The sequence below is a fragment of the Mandrillus leucophaeus genome, unplaced genomic scaffold (genome assembly GCF_000951045.1).
Source record: "Mandrillus leucophaeus isolate KB7577 unplaced genomic scaffold, Mleu.le_1.0 Scaffold878, whole genome shotgun sequence".
In the NCBI taxonomy this organism is placed as follows: Eukaryota; Metazoa; Chordata; class Mammalia; order Primates; family Cercopithecidae; genus Mandrillus; species Mandrillus leucophaeus.
Genome location: NW_012109563.1, coordinates 412,651 through 434,163, shown reverse-complemented (window position 1 = coordinate 434,163; position 21,513 = coordinate 412,651). Strand labels below are relative to the sequence as shown.

Genomic DNA, 21,513 nt, shown 5'->3' with positions numbered 1-21,513 from the left:
ACTGTATCTTTCTCTCTGTCTTTTAACTCAACTATTTTTTGATATTTGTCTTTCAGTTCACAATAGAATATTACAATTTCTAGGTCATTTTTATGGTAAAATACCACCAGTGCTTTAATTTCATTGACATTTTCATTTCAATTTCTTTGATGCTCAGCATCTTTCCTGTGGTTGTTTGCTCTTCATATGTCTTTACTTGTGAATTATCTTTTCAAATAATTTGCTAATTTAAAAAATTTTGGTTGTCATACTATTGATTTCAAAGAGTTCTTTATATATGCTGGATACAAGTGCTTTGTCAGGTATACATTTTGCTCATCCATGTATTTTTTTAATGGTATCTTTTGGGGAGTAAAGTTTTCAATTTTGGTAATTGGTCTAATTTATCAATTTTTTTCTTTTATGGTTTGTGCTTTTCTGGTATTGTAAGGAATCTTTGTCTACTTCAATATGGTGAAATTTTATCCAATGTTTTCTTCTCAAATGTTTTTACAATAGGTCTACTTTTAAGTTTAGGTATAGAGTCTGTTTTGAGTTAATTTTTGTGTATGGTGTGACTTAAGGATGGAAAATATTTTTCCCATGTAAACATTCAGTTAGTCCAGCATCTTATTGGTAATACAATCTTTTTCCCATTGGATTTCATTGCCACATTTGTTAGAAAACAATTGATTATATATGGGTCTATTTTTCTCTGGCTAGTTTTTCAAAATTTTAGTTTTGAGATTATTGAAGCTTTACCTGCAGTTGCAAGTAGTAATAGAGAGAGATCCAGTGTAACCTTCACCCAGTTTCCTCCAATGATAACATATTGTAAAACTGCAGTACAATTTCATAACCAGGATACTAGTTATGAAAGGATACTGACATGGATATAGTCAAGATACAGAGCATTTTCATCACCACAGGAACTCCTCATTTGCCCTTTTATAGCAATACCCTTTTCCCTTGTGCCACAACTGTCTCTAATTCCTGGAAACTACTAGTGTATTTTGCATTCTTGTAATTTTGTAATTTCAAGAATATTGCATAAATGGAATCATATAGTGTGTAGCCTTTTGAGATTGATTTTTTTTTTTTTCCACTCAGCATGATTCTTTGGAGATGCATCCAGGTTATTTTGGGTCAATAGTTCTCCCTTTTTATTGCTGAGCAGTATTCCAAAGTATGGATGTCCCAGAGTTTGTTTAACCAGTCCCTTGTTGAAAGGAATCTGGATTGTTTTCAGTTTTGAGCTATTATAAAAAAGGTGGTGTAAACTGTCATATATAGGTTTATGTGTGAACATAAATTTTCATTTTTCTGGGACAATTGCCCAGAAATTCAATTGCTGGGTCATATGGTAGTTGCATGCTTAGTTTTATAAAAATAGCCAAAGTGTTTCCAGAGTGGCTTATGCATTTTATATTCCCACCAACAATGTCTGACTGATTCAGTTTCTCTACATCCTTGCCAGCATTTGATGTTGTCACTATTTTTTATTTGGCCCATTCTGATAGGGGTAAAATGATAGCTCATTGGGGTTTCAGTTTGAATTTCCCTAATGATAAATGATGTCGAGCATCTTTTCATGTGCTTATTTGATATCTGCATATCCTCTGAAGAAATGTTTCTTTCTGTCTTTTGTCCATTTTCTAATCCTATCACATCACATCAAGGCTACATTACTGTCAATGAGATTTGTGATCATTGACGTTGATGTTGATCACTTAGCTGCGGTAGTGTTTGTCAAGTGTCTCTATCATAATGTTACTCTTTCTCCCCTTTTCCATACTTAACTATTTGGGAGGAAGTGACTTCCTTCCAAAGAAAGTGTTGTGTAGTCCACACTTATCAAGAGAGGAGTTATGCTCTCGCTCTTTGAGGGTAAAGTAGCTACATGAATTATTTGCAATTCTTCTGGATGAAAGATTTGTTTATTCTCCTCCATTTGTGTATTTATTTAATCATTTATTTATGGGTTCAGGATATTTATTTTATACTTTAGGTTATAATCCAATACTTTTAAAATTTATTTTGTTGTTCAAAATGTTCCAGCTTTGGCCATTGGGAGTTCTTTCAGTTGGCTCCTGTACCTCTTTGACACATCCCCATTAATGTGGTTAATTTTTTGTTTTGTGGCTAATTTTTTGTTTTGCTTTTTAAAATATATATACTTTCTGGCACTGCAAGATGCTTCAGCCTCATCTTGTGTATTTCCTGCTCCAGTTCTAGAGTCATTCATTTCTCTAAGGATCTCTGATTTTATAATTGGAGAATAGTATTAAAACCAATATTTGGGTACTAAGCTGTGCTTGTTTCTATTGGGATGTCATTGCTTTTAGGTCCTCTCAGCTGACAAAGCGAGGAAGTACATGTGTATACTAACCCATGGACATGTACTTATCCATAAATATTGCATGATGTAGTCATCTTTGTCTATATTAAGCTAAACATGAATTCACAGTGATGTCTCCAACTCTAGTTTATTACAGCATGAATGGTTCTAGCCTTCTCCCCTTGCTTATTTGTAAACCCTTCACACCAACAACCAAATACTGCCTTTCATCATCCATCGTTTATTTACTTAATTGTTCAGTTTCAGTATCCAGGTATAGCAGTATCAGAATTGTTAACTTATACCCTTGTAGGAAACAACCTTATGAACTAGAGTATTGTGTTTATGTACCACTTATTTTGCATTTAGTCTTATCAATGCTACCCATTTTCAAAGTCACTTAGGTCAGCTCCTCCCCGGGCCCCTTAGTGAGGTTGTTCCATACATTTGTAATATAGTTAGAATCTTTTCTCACAGTTTGCATTCTTTCCTGAGATCCTCCAACTAGAGGAGGCTCTTTTATTTACATTTGCTTATGTAAGTATAATTTTTCAAGCATCATTAGCTGAAAAGGCTATCTTTTCTTCTTTTCTTCATTGAATTGCTTTTGAACTTTCATCAAAAATCAGTTGGCCGTATTATATGGGTCTATTTTGGGCTCTTCTTTTTCATTGATTGTAATAACAACTGTAGTTTCATAATAACCATTGAAATTGGGCAGAATAATTCCTATCACCTTATTTTTTTCCAAAACTGTTATAACTATTCTAGTTCCTTAGCCTTTTCATATAAATCTTACAATAATCTTGTCTATACCTACAAAAGATTTTGCTAAGGAATTATAATAAACCAGTATATCAATTTGGGGAAGAATCAATAACTTTACTATTTGGAGCCTTCCAATTCATGAACACAGTGTGACTCTCCACTTATTTAGATATTCTTTGATTTCTTTCATCAACATTTTTTCCCTCTAAAGTATCCGAGTATGTATGTATATATGCGTGCGTGTGTGTGTGTGTGTGTGTGTGTGTGTGTGTGGTGTATTTTTAGTGATTGTAAATAGAATTGTTCATTGCTAGTATATAGAAATATAATTTACTTTTGTATGTTTAAATTGTATCCAGTGACTTTGCTGAACTTACTAGTTTTAGGAGATTTTTTTTGGTAGATTTCTTGGGATTTTCTAATAATTATGCCATCAGAAAAGAGTGACAGTTTTATTTCTTCCATTCTGATAGGTATACATTTTATTTTTTGTCTTGTCTCACTAGCCAGAACTTCTACTACTAGGTTCAGTAAGAGCAGACATCTTTGCTTTGTTTTCAGCATTAGGGGAAAAGCATTCAGTCTTTCACCATTAATGATAATGTCAGCTGTAGTGTTTTTTAGATGCTCTTTATCAAATTGAGGCAGTTCCTCTCTATTCCTAGTTTGCTGATAACTTTAACCATAAATGGGTATTGAATTTTGTCAAATGCTTTTTCTGTATGGGTTGATATGATCATGTGATTTTTTTCTTCAGCTTGTTAATATACTTGGTTGATTTTCAAATATTGAATTAGTCTTGCATGCCTGGAATATACCACCTGGTCATAGTGTATAATTCATTTTATATAGTACTTTGCTGAATTCTATTTTGTAATATTTTCTAATATTTTGTTTCAGATTTTTTATGTCTATATTCATGAGAAACAAGTATTTGTTTTAAAAAAGAAAAAAAACTATTTTGTGTTTTGTGAGAACCAAGTATTTTCCATGAACATAGACACAAAATAATTTTCTTTCTTTTTTAAAAAAAATTATTATGTATTTGCCTAGTTTTGGTATTGAAGTAAAACTAGCTTCTTGAAATAAGTTGGGAAGTGTTCTTTTGTATTCAATTTTCTGCAACCGATTGTATCAAATTGCTATTCATTCTTCTTTAAATAGTTAATAGAATTTACCAGTGAAAGTATCTGCACCTGCGATTTCTTTTTGAGGAGTTTTAAGGTTATATATTCAATTTTCTTAATAGTTATAAAAGTATTTAAGTCATCTATTTTATATTTGATGAGTTGTGATTTTTTCTGAGGAAGTAGTACATTTTTTTAAGTTGTTAAATTTACCTGTGGAGTTGTAATATAGTATTTCTATATTATCCTTTTGACATCTGCAGTCTTTAGTGATATTTTCTGCTGTATTTGTGATGTTGGTAATTTGTGTCTTTCTCTTTTTTCCTTTGTCAATCTTGCTAGAGTTTTGTCAATTTTGTTAATCTTTTTAATAAATAGCTTTTTGTTGCATTCATTTTCTCTATTGTTTTTCTGTTTTCAATTTCATTGATTTCTTCTCTTATGTCTATTATTTTCTTCCTTCTTTTTGCTTTGGGCTTAATTTGCTTTTGTTCTTTCTTTTTAGGTTCTTTGAGTGAGATCTTAGAGTATTGATTTAGGCTTTTTCTCACAGCTAATGCATGCATTTTAGTGCTATAAATTTCCCCCTCAGCACTGCTTTGGCTGTACCCCACAAAGTTTATGTTGTATTTTCATTTTCAGTCAATTTAATTTTTATTTTTAATGTCCCTTTAGATTTCCTCTTTGATCCATAGATTAATTATAAGCATGTTGTTTATTTTTCAAGTGTTTTGAGGTTTTCCTGTTACTTTTTATCAGAGATATCTAGTTTGCTTTAATTATGGTGAGAGAACACTCTACGATTTCAACTCTCCTAAATTTGTTGAGGTTGTTTCATAGCCCAGAATATGGTTTATATTGGCATATGTTTTGTGGGTACTTGAAAAGATTGTGCATTCTGTTATAGTTGGGTGATTGAGGTGCTTTGGAGGGTGGAAGTCCATGCTCTCCACTTGGCCTTTGGTGGCATGGGTGAGGGGACTTCCAGTTTTTTGTTTTTTGTTTTTTTGTAGTGTTTGGCAGGAGTGGAACAGTTATTAGCTATAATTTTTTTGTCTTGCTAGGCTGCCCCTATATTGGTTCTTTGGTTACAGAGAACAGGCTTTTGTGGGAGTTTTGTTTTTTGCATCTTTTGACATTTCCCGGTTGCTGCCTTCTCCAGCACCTAATCTGGAATATATGAGGCCAAAAGAAAACTCAGAGAGCTCACAGTTGTGTTGTTCCTTGGGTCCTGAGATTACTAGTCAGTCTGTCTCTTTCTGTCAACTTCTTGGAATTTTCTTATGTTTATTTTATGTACAATGTCTAGGGTTTTTACTTGTCCTTGGTGGGAGGGACAGGGAAAATATATCTGGTTCATCTTTCCAAAACCAGAACTCTCACTCTGGCTGTTTTTAGGAGTTTTCATTACTAAGTTTTAGCAAGTTGATTGTGATGTGCCTGTTTGTTCCACAGTGGACAGGTCTATGCAAACCCACCCCCAAAGTCTGAGGAAGCTAATAATCCTACCTACAAAATGGCACAATTCCTTCACACTAGACCTTCTGATTTCAGTGGTTACTTGGTTTTGCCCTTGCCTCACATTGACTACCCTCTTGGTAACCAGAGTCTCAGAGGTACTTTTTGTTGCCCTGACATAATTTTCCCCTTTGAGGCTAGTGACCTATGCTCAGACAGACCCACATCTGAGCTTGGTTCAGCCTCAAGGCCCAACCATCACTCTCTTTTACTTTTATTTTAGCTATTATAGATAACCTTTACCAAGGGGTTTAATATTTCACTTTTTCCTTATTAGTCTGCATTTTCTTACGCATCCAGTGAACCGTCTTCCCCAGAGTTAAATTCCTAAGTTCCATTGGTAACTTTTACCTTTATCAACTAAGTACAGCATAGCTGGGCTCCATACCATAGGTGGTGACCACGTGACCACCGTGGAATCAAAAATTTCTCATTCCCTACCCTTTTGTTCTTTCTGTTTCTGTCCACTTAATTTTACCTATGTCATTTTTTTCCTTTCACTTTGAAACAAACTTTAAATAACCTCTAAACTAGATGATACTACTTTTCCATATTAACTAGTATTTTAACTCTTTAACTCTTAAGTTACTGAAAGAAATCTTGAAACTAGTTTTATTTACCAAAGATTACTAAAATCATGTAAAACTAAAAGGCATTTGAGTTGGTTTCTATCTTCTTGATAAAATATTTGTCTGAAGCACTTACTTTACGCCAATTAATTAGAGCTCTTTTATATATTTTGGTAGGGATATATCACATATACATGACACATTTAAAATATAGACATACAGACACACAGAAGCAGATCTTATAGATTTATAAGATTTTTCTTTTGCCAGTTTTCAGTTTCTTTCCCCCTCTTTAGACGGTTAATCATTTCCAAAAACATGACTCTTAGGTGAAACAAGGTAGGAAATTTACATCTCAAAGACAGGGAACTTAGACTGCCATTGTTATCTGAAAACAAGATTGCCAGGAAAACTGTTTTCTTTTTCACTTAGTTTGTTTCTTATCTAGATTATTGGCTTTAGGGTAGAACCTGTTTTTTGTTTTTGTTTTTTTTTTTGAGACAGAGTCTTGCTCTGTCACCTAGGCTGGAGTGCAATGGCACCATCTCTGCTCACTGCAAACTCCGCCTCTTGGGTTCAAGTGATTCTCCTCCCTCAGCCTCCCAAGTAACTGGGATTACAGGTGTGCCACCACGCAGCTGATTTTTTGTAGTTTTAGTAGAGATGTGGTTTTACTATGTTGGCCAGGCTGGTCTCGAACTCCTTACCTCAGGTGATCTGCCCGCCTCAACTTCCCAAAGTGCTGGGATTACAGGCGTGAGCCACTGCACCAGGCCCAGGGTGGAGCCCTTTAAAGCATGCAGTTTGTAGGGCTGAACACTTGAGCAGGTACAGCAAAAAGGCAGAATGTTTAGATCCCTCAAAACCAAGGATCCCATTTTACACTGAATCCTGGGTCCCCCAAAAGAGGGAAACACCACAGGACTGGATAGTGCAATGCTTCCACAGTGCACCTCACTGCAAGGACATTCCGCCGAGGCTGATGGGCAACTCAAGGCTGATCAGCCCACTCTGCGATCAGCCCATCCCCCAAAGGGTGTCTTATCCCACAGTACGGCATTTTTCTGTAGCCTTTAGGTACTCAAACCACAGTTTTCTTATGTAAATTCCCAAAGAAATGAGTATCCCCCTGTAGTAATAATCATTTTCTGCCAAGTGCCGTCAACCACCTCTAAGACTGTATCTCTTACCTGTGACTGCCAGTTATTACACACAGCAAGGGCAAGTCCTCTCATGGTACAAAGTAAACTCTGGGACTCCTAAAAGCCAAACAGGTCAGGTAACACAATACAAAAGAGAGTCGTGTTTTAGACCCAGGAGGAATCTGTCTGCTTATAACTCTTGCGGTTCCATAAAGAAAAATAGAGGTACCTCTCGCAAAGAGGAGTATTTTCTGTCTCCAAGGGATCCCAGACTGTCAGAAGTTCCTTTTTGTAGGTTCCTCATGTGGCATCGAGGGTAGCAAGAGGAGGGAGGGAGAGACAGATGTAAATGGAGAAAACAGAATTCATCTGACTGAGAAGTTTTACAGAGAGAGAATAGAGACCTTAAAACAATGAAGCTGTACTTTTGACAATAGAGCTCTTTAGAAACTCTTTTCTAATTTTAAATCCCCCTCAAGCCATTTTACTTTGCTTTTGCTGCTAGATGGGCTCCTGTCCTCAATGGCCACAGAAGTGGCCATGTTAGAGCAGTGGCTGCTCGCCATCCTTCCTTACTGCAGTGCGACAGATGGCTCTCACTTAAAAGTCACTCTAAACACACCAGCATTTTGGGGTGTCCCTGTACCCACACACAAGCGTCTAAAAGGTGAGCCACACCACTCCACATAGAAGTGGCTGCCACCTGGGATTACCCACACAGATGCTTCATTCCCTTTGCCCATTTCTTGGTCTCTCAGCTCCTGCAGGCCTCTGCAAACCTGCCCCCAAAGTCTGAGGAAGCTGAGAGGCTAAAGAAAGATCTTGGCTGACATATTCAGTTTATCAGAAAGAAATGTTTCATAAGGACTTATGAAGAGAAGCCTGTCTGTGTCTTGGGTAGTGGGGAAACAAGATAGTGGATCCCCACACCCACACCATTACCCTGTGGACCCAGGGCTTATGATCCACAGAGGAGAGGTAGTTCAGAAGGGATGTGCAGGACAATCGAAGTACAATAACATCAAGGTTGTTTTGACCAAAGGGCAGGATTTATGGTAAGTATCTTTTCTTGTACAAGGAACAGTACATACACTGGAATCCTTACAGATGTTCCTGGAACTGTGGTTAATCAGAAGCCAACGTGGTGGATCAACACCCAAGATGCAGTTGCTTTGACTTCTGCACTGTGATATGTGTGTGTGTGTGATTTTCTTATGTTTATCCTGCTTGGGGTTTGTTGCACATCTTGAATCTGTGGTTACAGTTTTCATCAAACTTGGAAATGTTTAGCTATTAATTTATTAAATATTATTTTTGGCTTCATATCCTTTCTCTGGGATTCTGAGTACATCTATCTTAGACTGCTTAAAATTGTCCAGTGGGCCAGAGTCTCTGCTTAGTTTTTTTGAAAGTCTTTTTTCTTTCTGAGTTTCAGTTTGTCAAGCTTCTATTGCTCTGTTTTCAACTTTACTAATATTTTTTTCGACAGTGTCTAATCTACTATTTTTTATTTTTATTTATTTATTTATTTTAAGATGGAGTCTCACTCTGTCACCCAGGCTGGAGTACAGTGGTGTGATCTCGGCTCACTGCAACCTCTGCATCCCTGGTTCAAGATTCTCTTGCCTCAGCCTGCTGAGTAGTTGGGATTACAGGCATGTGCCATCACGCCCAGCTAATTTTTGTTTTTTTAGTAGAGATGGGGTTTTGCCATGTTGCCCAGGCTGGTCTCAAACTCCTGACCTCAGGTTATCAGCCTGCCTCGGACTCCCAGAGTGCCAGGATTACAGGTGTGAGCCACTAATCTACTATTAAAATCATTGAGTTCTAAAAACAATTTCAGATATTATATTTTTCATATCTAATAGTTCCATTGGGCTTGTTTTTTATTTTCCATGTTTCTGTTCATTGTTTTTTGTATTTTATTTCACATTTTGAACAAATTTGTTGTCTGCTAGCTCTCATGTTATTTCTGAATCTGTGTCTTTTGACTGATTTTCATGCAGTTATGGGTCACATGATTCTACTTTGTTGCATGTCTATTAATTTTTGTTTGAATGATGGTCATTGTGGATTCAGTTGTTGAGTGACTGGATTTTATTGTCTTTTTTTAAAAAAAGTAATGGACTTTTTTTGTGTGTGTCAGGTAAGTAACTTGCTGACCTAATTAATCCTTTCAAGGTTTGTTGTACATTTTGGGGAGGTAAATGTAGAGTAGCCTTACTCTAGGGATAGTTGTGCCCCATTACTAAGATGTGATCTTTTGTGGCTTCACTGAATGTACTGGGTAATCGATGAAATAGTTCCACCCTGGCTGTGCAAATCTGAATATCTCTGAGTCCTCTGTGAGTTTGGGAACCGTTCATCTGTCATTTTGTTTGCCAAGCTTCAAGTTACACACACACATGTCCTCAGCAACAGCCCAAGGGATGCAGCAGATTTCCGGTGCTCATTTTCTGAGTGGTTCTATCTTGTGTTGTGGTCTTTCCTACAAATTACAGCTACCTTGGCCTCCATGCACTCTGATATTTGTCTCCTCAAGGCAGTGAAACCACTGTGTTCTAAATTAATTCCAGGAAGAAAGCCAGAATGATTGTGGTACTCAGCTGTTTTATTTCCCTTCTTGCAGCAATCACCGTCATGGACTTCCTGTTGTCCAATGTCCTCATAGTTGTTGTTTTTTTTTTTTTTTTTCATATATTTCATCTAGTTGTCTAGTTGTTTATGGAGGGAAGGCAAGACAGGTTCCAGTTATTCCATCATGATAAAAAAATTCAAAATAATTTTAAAAACTCACTTTATCTTGAATAAAATCTTAGTGAAGTATATGAAAGAGTTATAGTCAAAGCACCCAGTCAGTGCCTGCCACATAGAAGGCATATATTTAATACTAGATATTATGATTATGGTAATTGTCATCAATATCTTTTAATGGGGACTGTGTTAACCCAAGGACATACTAACAGTGGTAACTTTGGATGGTTTTGGCTTTTTGCATTTCCTAATTTACCCAAGGAAAGCAAGCAGAATCCGTATGCTTGTAAATTTGCATAAGTACTACCAAATGTGATACCCAGTGTACTTACATTTTGCCTCATAGAAGGTAATACATTGAAAAAAAAATTGACTGGGCACAGTGGCTCATGCTTGTATTCCTAGCACTTTGGGAGGAGGCTGAGGTGGCAGATCACCTGAGGTCAGGAATTCAAGATCAGCCTGGGCAACAAGGCAAAACCCCATCTCTACTAAAAATACAAAAAATTCACTGGGCATGGTGGCACATGCCTATAATCCCAGCTACTGGGGAGGCTGAGGCAGGAGAATCGTTTGAACCTGGGAGGCAGAACTTTCTGTGAGCCAAGATTGTGCCACTGTACTGAAGCCTGGGTGATAGAGTGAGATTTTGTTAAAAAAAAAAAAAAAAAAGAAAAGAAAAAAAAAATAATTATAAAAGACTTAAAGTTCAGACCTTGATTGCTAGCCTTAGTCAAGTAGAAATTTCATTTTGTATTTTCTTAATAGATGTTATTAAGAATAACAGTGACTTAAGAATAATTGTTTTTTCTAACTCAAATTTAAAAAGAGTAAGTGAGCCAACTGAAAAGTCAATTGGCTCAGGACAGCAAAAGCTCAAAGATTTATTAGTTAACTATTAGTAAAGAAAGATAATACTGTATACTAAGAACTCTTATAATAAAATAAGTTAAAATGAATATTGATTGAGAATGGAATGTTGTGGTGTTGAAATGCATATACAAACATAATGCTGTTAATATGGGGAAACGCAAATGAAGCCAAACTTATTTTCTGTAATTCATAGTGCATCTTCAAACACTTTGCATAAGACCAACAGTAAAAAGCATGATCATCGTAAGGCAGAGAACAACAGTCATCCTTGGGTGTCTCTGGTTGAAAATTCCCTTGAGGGACTCCATCATTTGAGTCACCTCATATTCCTATTGCCAGCCAGCATAGAACACAGCAAAGGCCTCAAACTGAGAGCCAGTTGAGGAATAACTGATTCAACTAGATGCGTAAGGAGTGTTTGTCTATAAAAGAGGCCATTAGAATAAACCCAAAGGTATCTGAGAACTGTGCATCACTCCAGGGTTCTGCCAGAGCACATATGTTGCAGAAATAGCTGTCAGCGAATTGGGGCCCTGACTGGCATATGATTGATTTCATTAATTTGCATCATTTAACCCCCAGTGTAACTCTAAGAACATTATGGTGATGAAAACCCGAATGAGATAAGTTTGGCCCTAGTTGGATTTTAGATACTGTATTTGATAAATGTCTACAGCAAGAGTTCATCCTATTTTCTTCCCCGCCATCTCCATTCTTACCAAATCTGTCCAATCTAGTGGGTCCCAAGAACAGACAATTCTAGGGACCTTGGGCTTCTCCTGACTATGTTAGAGCCCCTTAGTGATCCAAGATTTAATACATGCATGGGGCTGCCCTGGCTCTTGATTGTGGCATTTGCCTTCTTGGAGAAGCTCTGGACTGGAGCAGGCCTGGATGGACTGAACTGATAGCCCTGAGACTGCATGGAGTTTAGGAAATGAAAAGCATATGTCATTGACATTGGACTTCCTGAAGCAGAGTGAGGCTTTTGAGTTTTGCCAGATCGTAGCAGTAGGGAAATGTGGGCTGTTTCTGTAGCTATTCTTGTAAAGGTAACAGAGCGTCTCATTTCAGAATTTGCAGTGTTCAGATTGCCAGCTAAAGAAAGCTATTCTTTAGTAAATATCTCCAATTACACTTATCTTCCTAGATGGTTGGAAAGAAGTACTGATGTATATGCTTGTTAAGGTCTTTGATTTCATCCTTTTAACATTTCTCAGCACGTTCTTGGTTATATGTCTCTTCAACCAGTCTACCATGTGATGCCATTTGTAATAGTTTAATCTATGACTGTTTCTACTAAGAGTGATTGCCCCATTAATGGAAAGACAGCCTTTGAAATAGGCAATCAATTTCACGTTTTTTACTATTGATGTAAGTGACTATATTTGTTGCAGGAAACAAATTCATGTATATATTACTGAATTATAATCAACCTAGTAGGACCTAGAAATTGTAAATGTTTTGTTCAACAGATTTTATTTAAAAATAAAATAGTAAGATGCCAGGTATAAAAACAGTGTGAGATAAAACAGACATAGAATATTTTAGTGTGAGATTCCTCCTCTAAAATGGCCTGAGTGACATACAGTGGTTTTATAATAGGTAAACCAATAGCAGATAGAAAAGCAATTTAATGCTAATTAAGTGAGCCCAGAAGTAATCACTTGAGTGTATACTGAAACATTGCTTTTGAAAAATGGACAAAAATATCTTTAGTCCATGACCATAGCAATGCTAGGAGTTTTGTTTTCTCATCACTTTCTGCATTTATCTAAGCAAAGGAGGGCTTATTTTGAAAATTTCTTTTTCTCGTTTTCAAACTTTTGAGAGAGGGAGTGCCTCAATTTGAAATATCCTCTTCTCTTCACCTTTGATGAGATGCCTTTGAATTTAAGAAGTGTATGCATTTAGTATTGACTCATAATGATGGCTTTAAAATCACTTGAAGATGGCTTTGTTCTAAGGTGATGTTCGAATCACTGACATTGGCTCTGGACCCTGGTTTGTAATTTCTATCAGGTTCTCTCTGAAGCACACAAAGATGTCCTGAAAAGTTGGGTCTAGCCAGGGTCATGAGCTGAAGGTCACATTCTTCCTTATGGGAGAATAACTGACAGCTTCCCTTGGGCCACCATTTCTCAGAAAAAAATTAGGTCAGGTTTAGATTAACCCTAGTCTTCACAACTTCTCTTCTTAGGTGGACCTGATGCTTTTCCTGGGCATTTCATGTCCCCCAACTTCAAGCAGAATCACATCCAGGGATTTGGAAAGTGAAGTAATCTTTCCTAATTGACTCAGGCTGGGTGCACAACTATGTCCTAGAACTTTCCAGACAAGAGTCAAATGTCCAGTCTCACACACTCAAATACTTGGCTACAGAATAATCATAAACTGTGAGTTTTCAGCTTTCTGGAGTTTCAGAAAAATAAATAATAAGATTCAGCTGATGAATTCCAACATAAAATAGACTTCTTTAATAAAATCAAGACCCCAACTTCACTTTTTCTGATCCTGGAAAGATTTATTCAGACATGGGAATCAACCTCACTTAACTAGCTAAATGAAACTAGTTAACTAGTTAAGTAGACTAAAGGAAAGATTCTTTTTACCAGTGCTATATATATATTTTTTTCCTTTTTAATTTTACTGAAGTAAAAGATCCCGTGTCTGGAATTTTCTGAGAGTTCTGCACTTTGTACAAACAGCAGGTTAGGATCTATTGCTAAAGGTTATGACCCTTAGCCTGGGATCTTTACTTTTTGGCCAGAAAAAATGGCAGGAACCATGGGTGCAGCGGTTTCACCACTGCTTTTTCTTATCTCCCTAGGTGAAGAGTGTGACATTGACATAAATGAATGTGACAGTAACCCCTGCCACCATGGTGGGAGCTGTCTGGACCAGTCCAATGGTTACACCTGCCACTGCCCGCATGGTTGGGTGGGAGCAAACTGTGAGATCCGTAAGTATTTCTGCAGTTCAGCCACTGTTATTTAACATTTATAGCTGTTACTTAAGCATTTTCCTTCATCAAAAAGATGCCGACTGTGACCAGAAAGCCCCCGAGTCACTGGCCGATGAGGCAGTGAGTCCCAGAGGGACAACCGGAGCTACACTTGTCCCATTTTGGTGCTCAATACCCAGTTTAGCATGTTTGCCCCCTGCATTCTGCTGCCCCCACTCCTTCCTGAGTCCGAAGCCAGCCTTTCCCCAGGATGAGAATTTTCAGATGTCATCCAGAGTTCACTGCTACTCATGCAGCCAAAAATGTGCTGAACAGAAAAGCATTAGAATCATATCAAAAAATAGAGTCTTTGTGTTGAAAATTAAAACACACACACACACACACACACACACACACACACAGAATGTAAATTCCCTTTTTATTTATGTGTTCAAGTGTCTTCAGATGTATTAAGTTCCATCTATTGCCTGGAGAAAAGTTCAGTGAAGACAAGCTTAAAAGAAAAGCTGAAAACATTTTGGGCTGCTTAAAGCTGAATGATCTCTTAGGGTGAACAAATAGAAGTTTGATAAATGTCTTAATCAAGATTTTACACCTTAAAACAATGTATCTACTAGGATTGAAGTGAAAATGTGAACTGACATGGAATTGAGCCAGCCTGCCTGCCTGCCTGCCTTCCTTCCTTCCTTCCCTCCTTCCTTCCTTCCTTCCTTCCTTCCTTCCTTCCTTCCTTCCTTTTTCTTTCTATTATACTTTAAGTTCTGGGATACATGTGCAGAACATGCAGGTTTGTTGCATACACATGCCATGGTGGTTTGCTGCACCCATCAACCTATCATCTACATTACGTATTTCTCCTCATGCTATCCCTCCCCTAGCTTCCCACCACCTGACAGGCCCCAGTGTATGATGTTCCCCTCCCTGTGTCCATGTGTTCTCATTGTTCAACTCCCACTTATGAGTGAGAATATGTGGTGTTTGGTTTTCTGTTCCTGTGTTAGTTTGCTGAGAATGATGGTTTCCAGCTTAATCCATGTCCCTGCAAAGGACATGAACTCATCCTTTTTTATGGATGCATAGTATTACATGGTGTATATGTGCCACATTTTCTTTTTCCAGTCTATCACTGATGGGCATTTGGGTTGGTTTCAAGTCTTTGCTGTTGTGAACAATGCTTCAATAAACATACATGTGCATGTTTCTTTATAGTAGAATGATTTATAATCCTTTGGGTATATACCCAGTAATGGGATTGCTGGGTCAAATGGTATTTCTGGTTCTAGATCCTTAAGGAATTGCCACACTGTCTTCCACAATGGTTGAACTAATTTACATTCCCACCAAGTGTATAAAAGTGTTCCTATTTCTCCACATCCTCTCCAGCATCTGTTGTTTCCTGACTTTTTAATGATCACCATTCTAACTGGTGTGAGATGGTATCTCATTGTGGTTTTGATTTGCATTTCACTAATGACCAGTGATGATGAACTTTTTTTCATATGTTTGTTGGTTGCATAAATGTCCTTTTGAGAGGTATCTGTTCTTTTGAGAGGTATCTGTTCATACCTTTTGCCCACTTTTTGATGGGGTTGTTTGTTTGTTTTTCTTGTAAATTTGTTTAAGTTCTTTGTAGATTCTGGATATTAGCCCTTTTTCAGATGGATAGATTGCAAAAATTTTCTCCCATTCTGTAGGTTGTCTTTTCACTGTGATGATAGTTTCTTTTGTTGTGCAGAAGCTCCTTAGTTTATTAGATTCCATTTGTCAATTTTGGCCTTTGTTGCCATTGCTTTTGGTGTTGTAGTCCTGAAGTCTTTGCCCATGCCAATGTCCTGAATGGTGTTGCCTAGGTTGTCTTCTAGGGTTTTTATAGTTTTAGGTCTTATGTATACGTCTTTTATCCATCTTGAGTTAATTTTTGTATAAGGTGTAAGAAAGGGATCCAGTTTCAGTTTTCTGCATATGGCTAGCCTGTTTTCCCAACACCATTTATTAAATAGAGAATCTTTTCACCAATGCTGTTTTTGTCAGGTTTATCAAAGATCAGATGGTTGCAGACGTGTGGTGTTCTGAAGCCTCTGTTCTTTTCCATTGGTCTATATATCTGTTTTGGTACCAGTATCATGACGTTTTGGTTACCGTAGCCTTGTAGTATAGTTTGCAGTTACGTATCATGATGCTTCCAGCTTTGTTTTTGTTGCTTAGAATTGTCTTGACATACAGGCTCTTTTTTGGTTCCATATGAAATTTAAAGTAGTTTTTTCTAATTCTGTGAAGAAAGTCAGTGGTAGCTTGGTGGGGATAGCATTGAATGTATAAATTACTTTGGGCAGTATAGCCATTTTCAGGATATTAATTCTATCTATGAGCATGAAATGTGTTTTCATTTGTTTGTGTCTTCTCTTATTTCCTTGAACAGTGGTTTGTAGTTCTCCTTGGGAGGTCCTTCACATCCCTTGTAAGTTGTATTTTTATGTATTTTATTCTCTTTGTCACAATTGTGAATGAGAATTCACTCATGATTTGGCTCTCTGTTTGTCTATTATTGGTGTATAGGAAAGCTTGTGATTTTTGCACAATGATTTTGTATCTTGAGACTTTGCTAAAGTTGCTTATCAGCTTAAGGAGATTTTGAGCTGAGACAATGGGTTTTCTAAATATACAATCATGTCATCTGCAAACAGAGACTATTTTACTTCCTCTCTTCCTATTTGAATACCCTTTATTTCTTTCCCTTGCCTGATTGATCTGGCCAGAACTTCCAATACTATGTTGAATAGGAGTGGTGAGAGAAGGCATCCTTATCTTGTGCCAGTTTTCAAAGGGAATGCTTCTAACTTTTGCCCATTCATTCTGATATTGGCTGTGGTTTTTCATAAATAGCTCTTATTATTTTGAGATACGTTCTGTCAATACCTAGTTTATTGAGAGGTTTTAGCATGAAGAGGTGTTGAACTTTATCGAAGGCCTTTTCTGCATCTATTGAGACAATCATGTGGTTTTTATCATTGGTTCTGTTTATGTGATGGATTACATTTATTGATTTGCATATGTTGAACCCTTGCATCCTAGGGATGAAGCCAACTTGATCGTGGTGGATAAGCTTTTTCTTTTTCTTTCTTTCTTTTTTTTTCTGGATGGAGTCTCGCTCCGTCACCCAGACTGGATTGCAGTGGTGGATAAACTTTTCGATGTGCTGCTGGATTTGGTTTGCCAGTATTTTATTGAGGATTTTTGCATCAATGTTTATCAGGGATATTGGCCTGAAATTTTCTTTTTTTAGTTGTGTCTCTGCCAGGTTTTGGTATCAGGATGATGCTGGCCTCATAAAATGAGTTAGGAAGGAGTCCCTCTTTCCTGTTGTTTGGAATAGTTTCAGAAGGAGTGGTACCAGCTCCTCTTTGTACCTCTGATAGAATTTGGCTGTGAATCCATCTGGTCCTGGGCTTTTTTTGGTTGGTAGGCTATTAATTACTGCCTCAATTTCAGAACTTGTTATTGGTCTATTCAGGGATTCAACTTCTTCCTGGTTTAGTCTTGGAAGAGTGTAAGTGTCCAGGAATTTATCTGTTTCTTCTAGATTTTCTAGTTTATTTGCATAGAGGTGTTTATGGTATTCTCTGATGGTAGTTTGTATTTCTGTCAGATCAGTGGTGATATCCCCTTTATCATTTTTATTGTGTCTATTTGATTCTTCTCTCTTCTTTGTTTGTCTTGCTAATGGTCTATGTATTTTGTTAATCTTTTCGAAAAACCAGCTCCTGGATTCCTTGATTTTTTTTGAAGGGTTTTTCTTGTCTCTGTCTCCTTCAGTTCTGCTCTGATCTTAGTTATTTCTTGTCTTCTGCTAGCTTTTGAATTTGTTTGTTTTTGCTTCTCTAGTTCTTTTAATTGTGATGTCAGGGTGTTGATTTTAGATCTTTCCCACTTTCTCCTGTGGGCATTTAGTGCTATAAATTTCCCTCTAAACACTGCTTTCGCTGTGTACCAGAGATTCTGGTACATTGTGTCTTTGTTCTCATTAGTTTCAAAGAACTTATTTATTTCTGCATTAATTTCGTTATGCACCCAGTAGTCATTCAGAGTAGGTTGTTCTCTTTCCTTGTAGTTGTGCAGTTTTGAGGGAGTTCCTTAATCCTGAGTTCTAATTTGATTGCACTGTGGTCTAAGAGACTGTTTGTTGTGATTTCCATTCTTTTGTAATTGCTGAGGAGTGTTATACTTCCAATTATGTGGTCAATTTTAGAATAAGTGTGATGTGGTGCTGAGAAGAATGTATATTCTGTTGATTTGGAGTGGAGAGTCCTGTAGATGTCTATTAGGTCTGCTTGGTCCAGAGCTGAGTTCAAGTCCTGAATATTCTTGTTAATTTTCTGTCTTGTGGATCTGTCTAATATTGACAGTAGGGTGTTAAAGTCTCCCACTATTATTGTGTAGGAGTCTAATTCTCTTTGTAGGTCTCTAAGAGCTTGCTTTATGAATCTGGGTGCTCCTGTATTGGGTACATATATATTTAAGATAGTTAGCTCTTCTTGTTGCATTGATCCCTTTACCATTATATAATGCCCTTCTTTGTCTTTTTTGATCTTTGTTGTCTTAAAGTCTGTTTTGGTAGAGATTAGGATTGAAATCCCTCCTTTTTTTGCTTTCCATTTGCTTGGTAACTATTCCTCCATCCCTTTATTTTAAGACTGTGTGCGTTTTTGCACGTGAGATGGGTATCCTGAATACAGCACACTGATGGCTCTTGACTCTATCCAATTTGCCAGTGTATGTCTTTTAATTGGGGCATTTAGCCCATTTACATTTAAGGTTAGTATTGTTATGTGTGAATTTTCTCCTGTCATTATGATGCTAGCTGGTTGTTTTGCCCGTTAGTTGATGCAGTTTTTTCATAGTGTCGGTTGTCTTTACAATTTGGTATGTTTTTGCAGTGGCTGATACTGGTTTTTCCTTTCCATATTTAGTGCTTCCTTCAGGAGCTCTTGTAAGGCAGGCCTGGTGGTGACAAAATCTCTCAGCAATTGCTTGTCTATAAAGGATTTTATTTCTCCTTCACTTATGAAGCTTAGGTTGGCTGGATATGAAATTCTGGGTTGAAAATTGTTTTCTTTAAGAATGTTGAATATTGGTCCTCACTCTTTTCTGGCTTGTAGGATCTTCAGAGAGATCCGCAGTTAGTCTGATGGACTTCCTTTTGTGGGTAACCTGACCTTTCTCTCTGGCTGCCCTTAACATTTTTCCTTCACTTCAACCTTGGTGAATATGATGATTATGTGTCTTGGGGTTGCTCTTCTTGAGGAGCATCTTTGTGATGTTCTCTGTATTTTCTGAATTTGAATGTTGGCCTGTCTTGCTAGGTTGGGAAAGTTCTCCTGGATAATATCCTATGGAATGGAACCAAGTGTTTTCCAACTTGGTTCCATTCTCCCAGTCACTTTCAGGTACACCAATCAAACAGGTTTGGTCTTTTCACATAGTCCCCTGTTTCTTGGAGGCTTTGTTTATTCCTTTTCATTCTTTTTTCTCTAATCTTGTCTTCACGCTTAATTTCATTAAGTTGGTCTTCAGTCTCTTATATCCTTTCTTCTGCTTGATCTATTTGGATATTGATACTTGTGTATGCTTCACAAAATTGTCTTGCTGTGTTTTTCAGCTCCATCAGGTCATTTATGTTCTTCTCTAAACTGGTTATTCTAGTTAGCAATTCATCTAATCTTTTTTCAAGTTTCTTAGCTTCCTTGCTTTGGGTTAGAACATGCTTCTTTAGCTTGGAGGAGTTTGTTATTACCCACCTTCTGAAGCCTACTTCTGTCAATTTGTCAAACTTATTTTCTGTCCAGTTTTGTTTCCTCGCCGATGAGAAGTTGTGATCCTTTGGAGGAGAAGAGGCGTTCTGGTTTTTGGAATTTTCAGCCTTTCTGTGCTGGTTTTTCCTCATCTTTGTGGATTTATCTACCTTTGGTCTTTGATGTTGGTGACCTTCAGATGGGGTTTCTGTGTGGATATCATTTTTGTTGGTGTTGATGCTATTCCTTTCTGTTTGTTAGTTTTCCATCTAACAGTCAGACCCCTCTGCTGTGGGTCTGCTGGAGTTTGCTGGAGGTCCACTCCAGACCGTTTGCCTAGGTATCACCAGTGGAGGCTGTGGAACAGCAAAGATGTCTGCCTGTTCCTTCCTCTGGAAGCTTCTTCCCAGAGGGGCACCTGGCAGATGCCAGCTGGAGTTCTCCTATAAGAGGTGTCTGTTGACCCCTGCTGGGAGGTGTCTCTCTGTCAGGAGGCACCCACTTGAGGAGGCAGCCTGTCCCTTATCAGAGCTCGAGTGCTGTGCTGGGAGATCTACTGCTCTCTTCAGAGCCAGGAGGCAGAACATTTAAGTCTGCTGAAGCTGCACCCACAGCTGCCCCTTCCCCCAGGTGTTCTGTCCCAGGGAGATGGGAGTTTTATCTATAAGCTCCTTACTGAGGCTTCTGCCTTTCTTTCAGAGATGCCCTGCCCAGAGAGGAGGAATCTAGAGAGGCAGTCTGGTTATAGTGGCTTTGCGGTGCTGTGGTGGGCTCCATCCAGTCAAACTTCCTGGCAGCTTTGTTTACACTGTGAGGGGAAAACCACCTACTCAAGCCTCAGTAACAGTGGTGGACCCCCCTCCCCCCACCAAGCTTGAGTGTCCCAGGTCGACTTCAGACTGCTGAGCTGGTAGCAAGAATTTCAAGCCAGTGGATTTTAAATTGCTAGGCTCCGTGGAGGTGGGATCTGCTGAGCTAGAACACTTGGCTCCCTGGTTCAGCCCCGTTTCCAGGGGAGTGAACAGTTCTGTCTCACTGGTGTTCCAGGAGCCACTGGGTTATGAAAAAAAAATACTCCTGCAGCTAGCTTGGTGTCTGCCCAAACGGCTGCCCAGTTTTGTGCTTGAAACCCAGGGCCCTGGTGGCATAGGTACCCGAGGGAATCTCCTGGTCTGTGGGTTGTGAAGACCATGGGAAAAGCATAGTATCTGGGCCGGACTGCACCATTCCTCACAGCACAGTCCCTCACAGCTTCCCTTGGCTAGGGGAGGGAGTTCCCTGACCCCTTGTGCTTCCTGGGTGGGGCAACGCCCCACCCTGCTTCTGCTCACTCTCCATGGGCTGCACCCACTGTCTAACCATTCCCAATGAGATGAGCCAGCTACCTCAGTTGGAAATGCAGAAATCACCTGCCTTCTGCATTGATCTTGCTGGGAGCTACACACTGGAGCTGTTCCTATGCGACCATTTTGCTAGCCACCCCTCCAGTTTTCTTTATTTTATTTTATTATTTTATTTTTATTTTTTGAGACAGAGTCTCGCTCTATCCAGGCTGGAGTGCAGTGGTGCGATCTCAGCTCACCGCAACCTCTGCCTCCCAGGTTCAAGTGACTCTCCTACCTCAGCCTCCTGAGTAGCTGGGATTACAGGTGTGTGCTACCACTCCTGGCTAATTTTGGTATTTTTAGACG

The 21,513-nt window shown here is 38.2% G+C and overlaps 1 protein-coding gene across 1 annotated transcript in view; it reads left to right on the top strand.

Annotated features, from left to right (window-relative positions):
- The window catches only part of DNER (delta/notch-like EGF repeat containing), a 234,810-nt gene that overhangs the window by 188,107 nt on the left and 25,190 nt on the right, over positions 1 to 21,513 (top strand). The window contains exon 9 of the mRNA XM_011969147.1: positions 13,899 to 14,030. Coding sequence (XP_011824537.1) covers positions 13,899 to 14,030 — 132 coding nt within the window. The remainder of the gene's footprint in view (positions 1 to 13,898; positions 14,031 to 21,513) is intronic.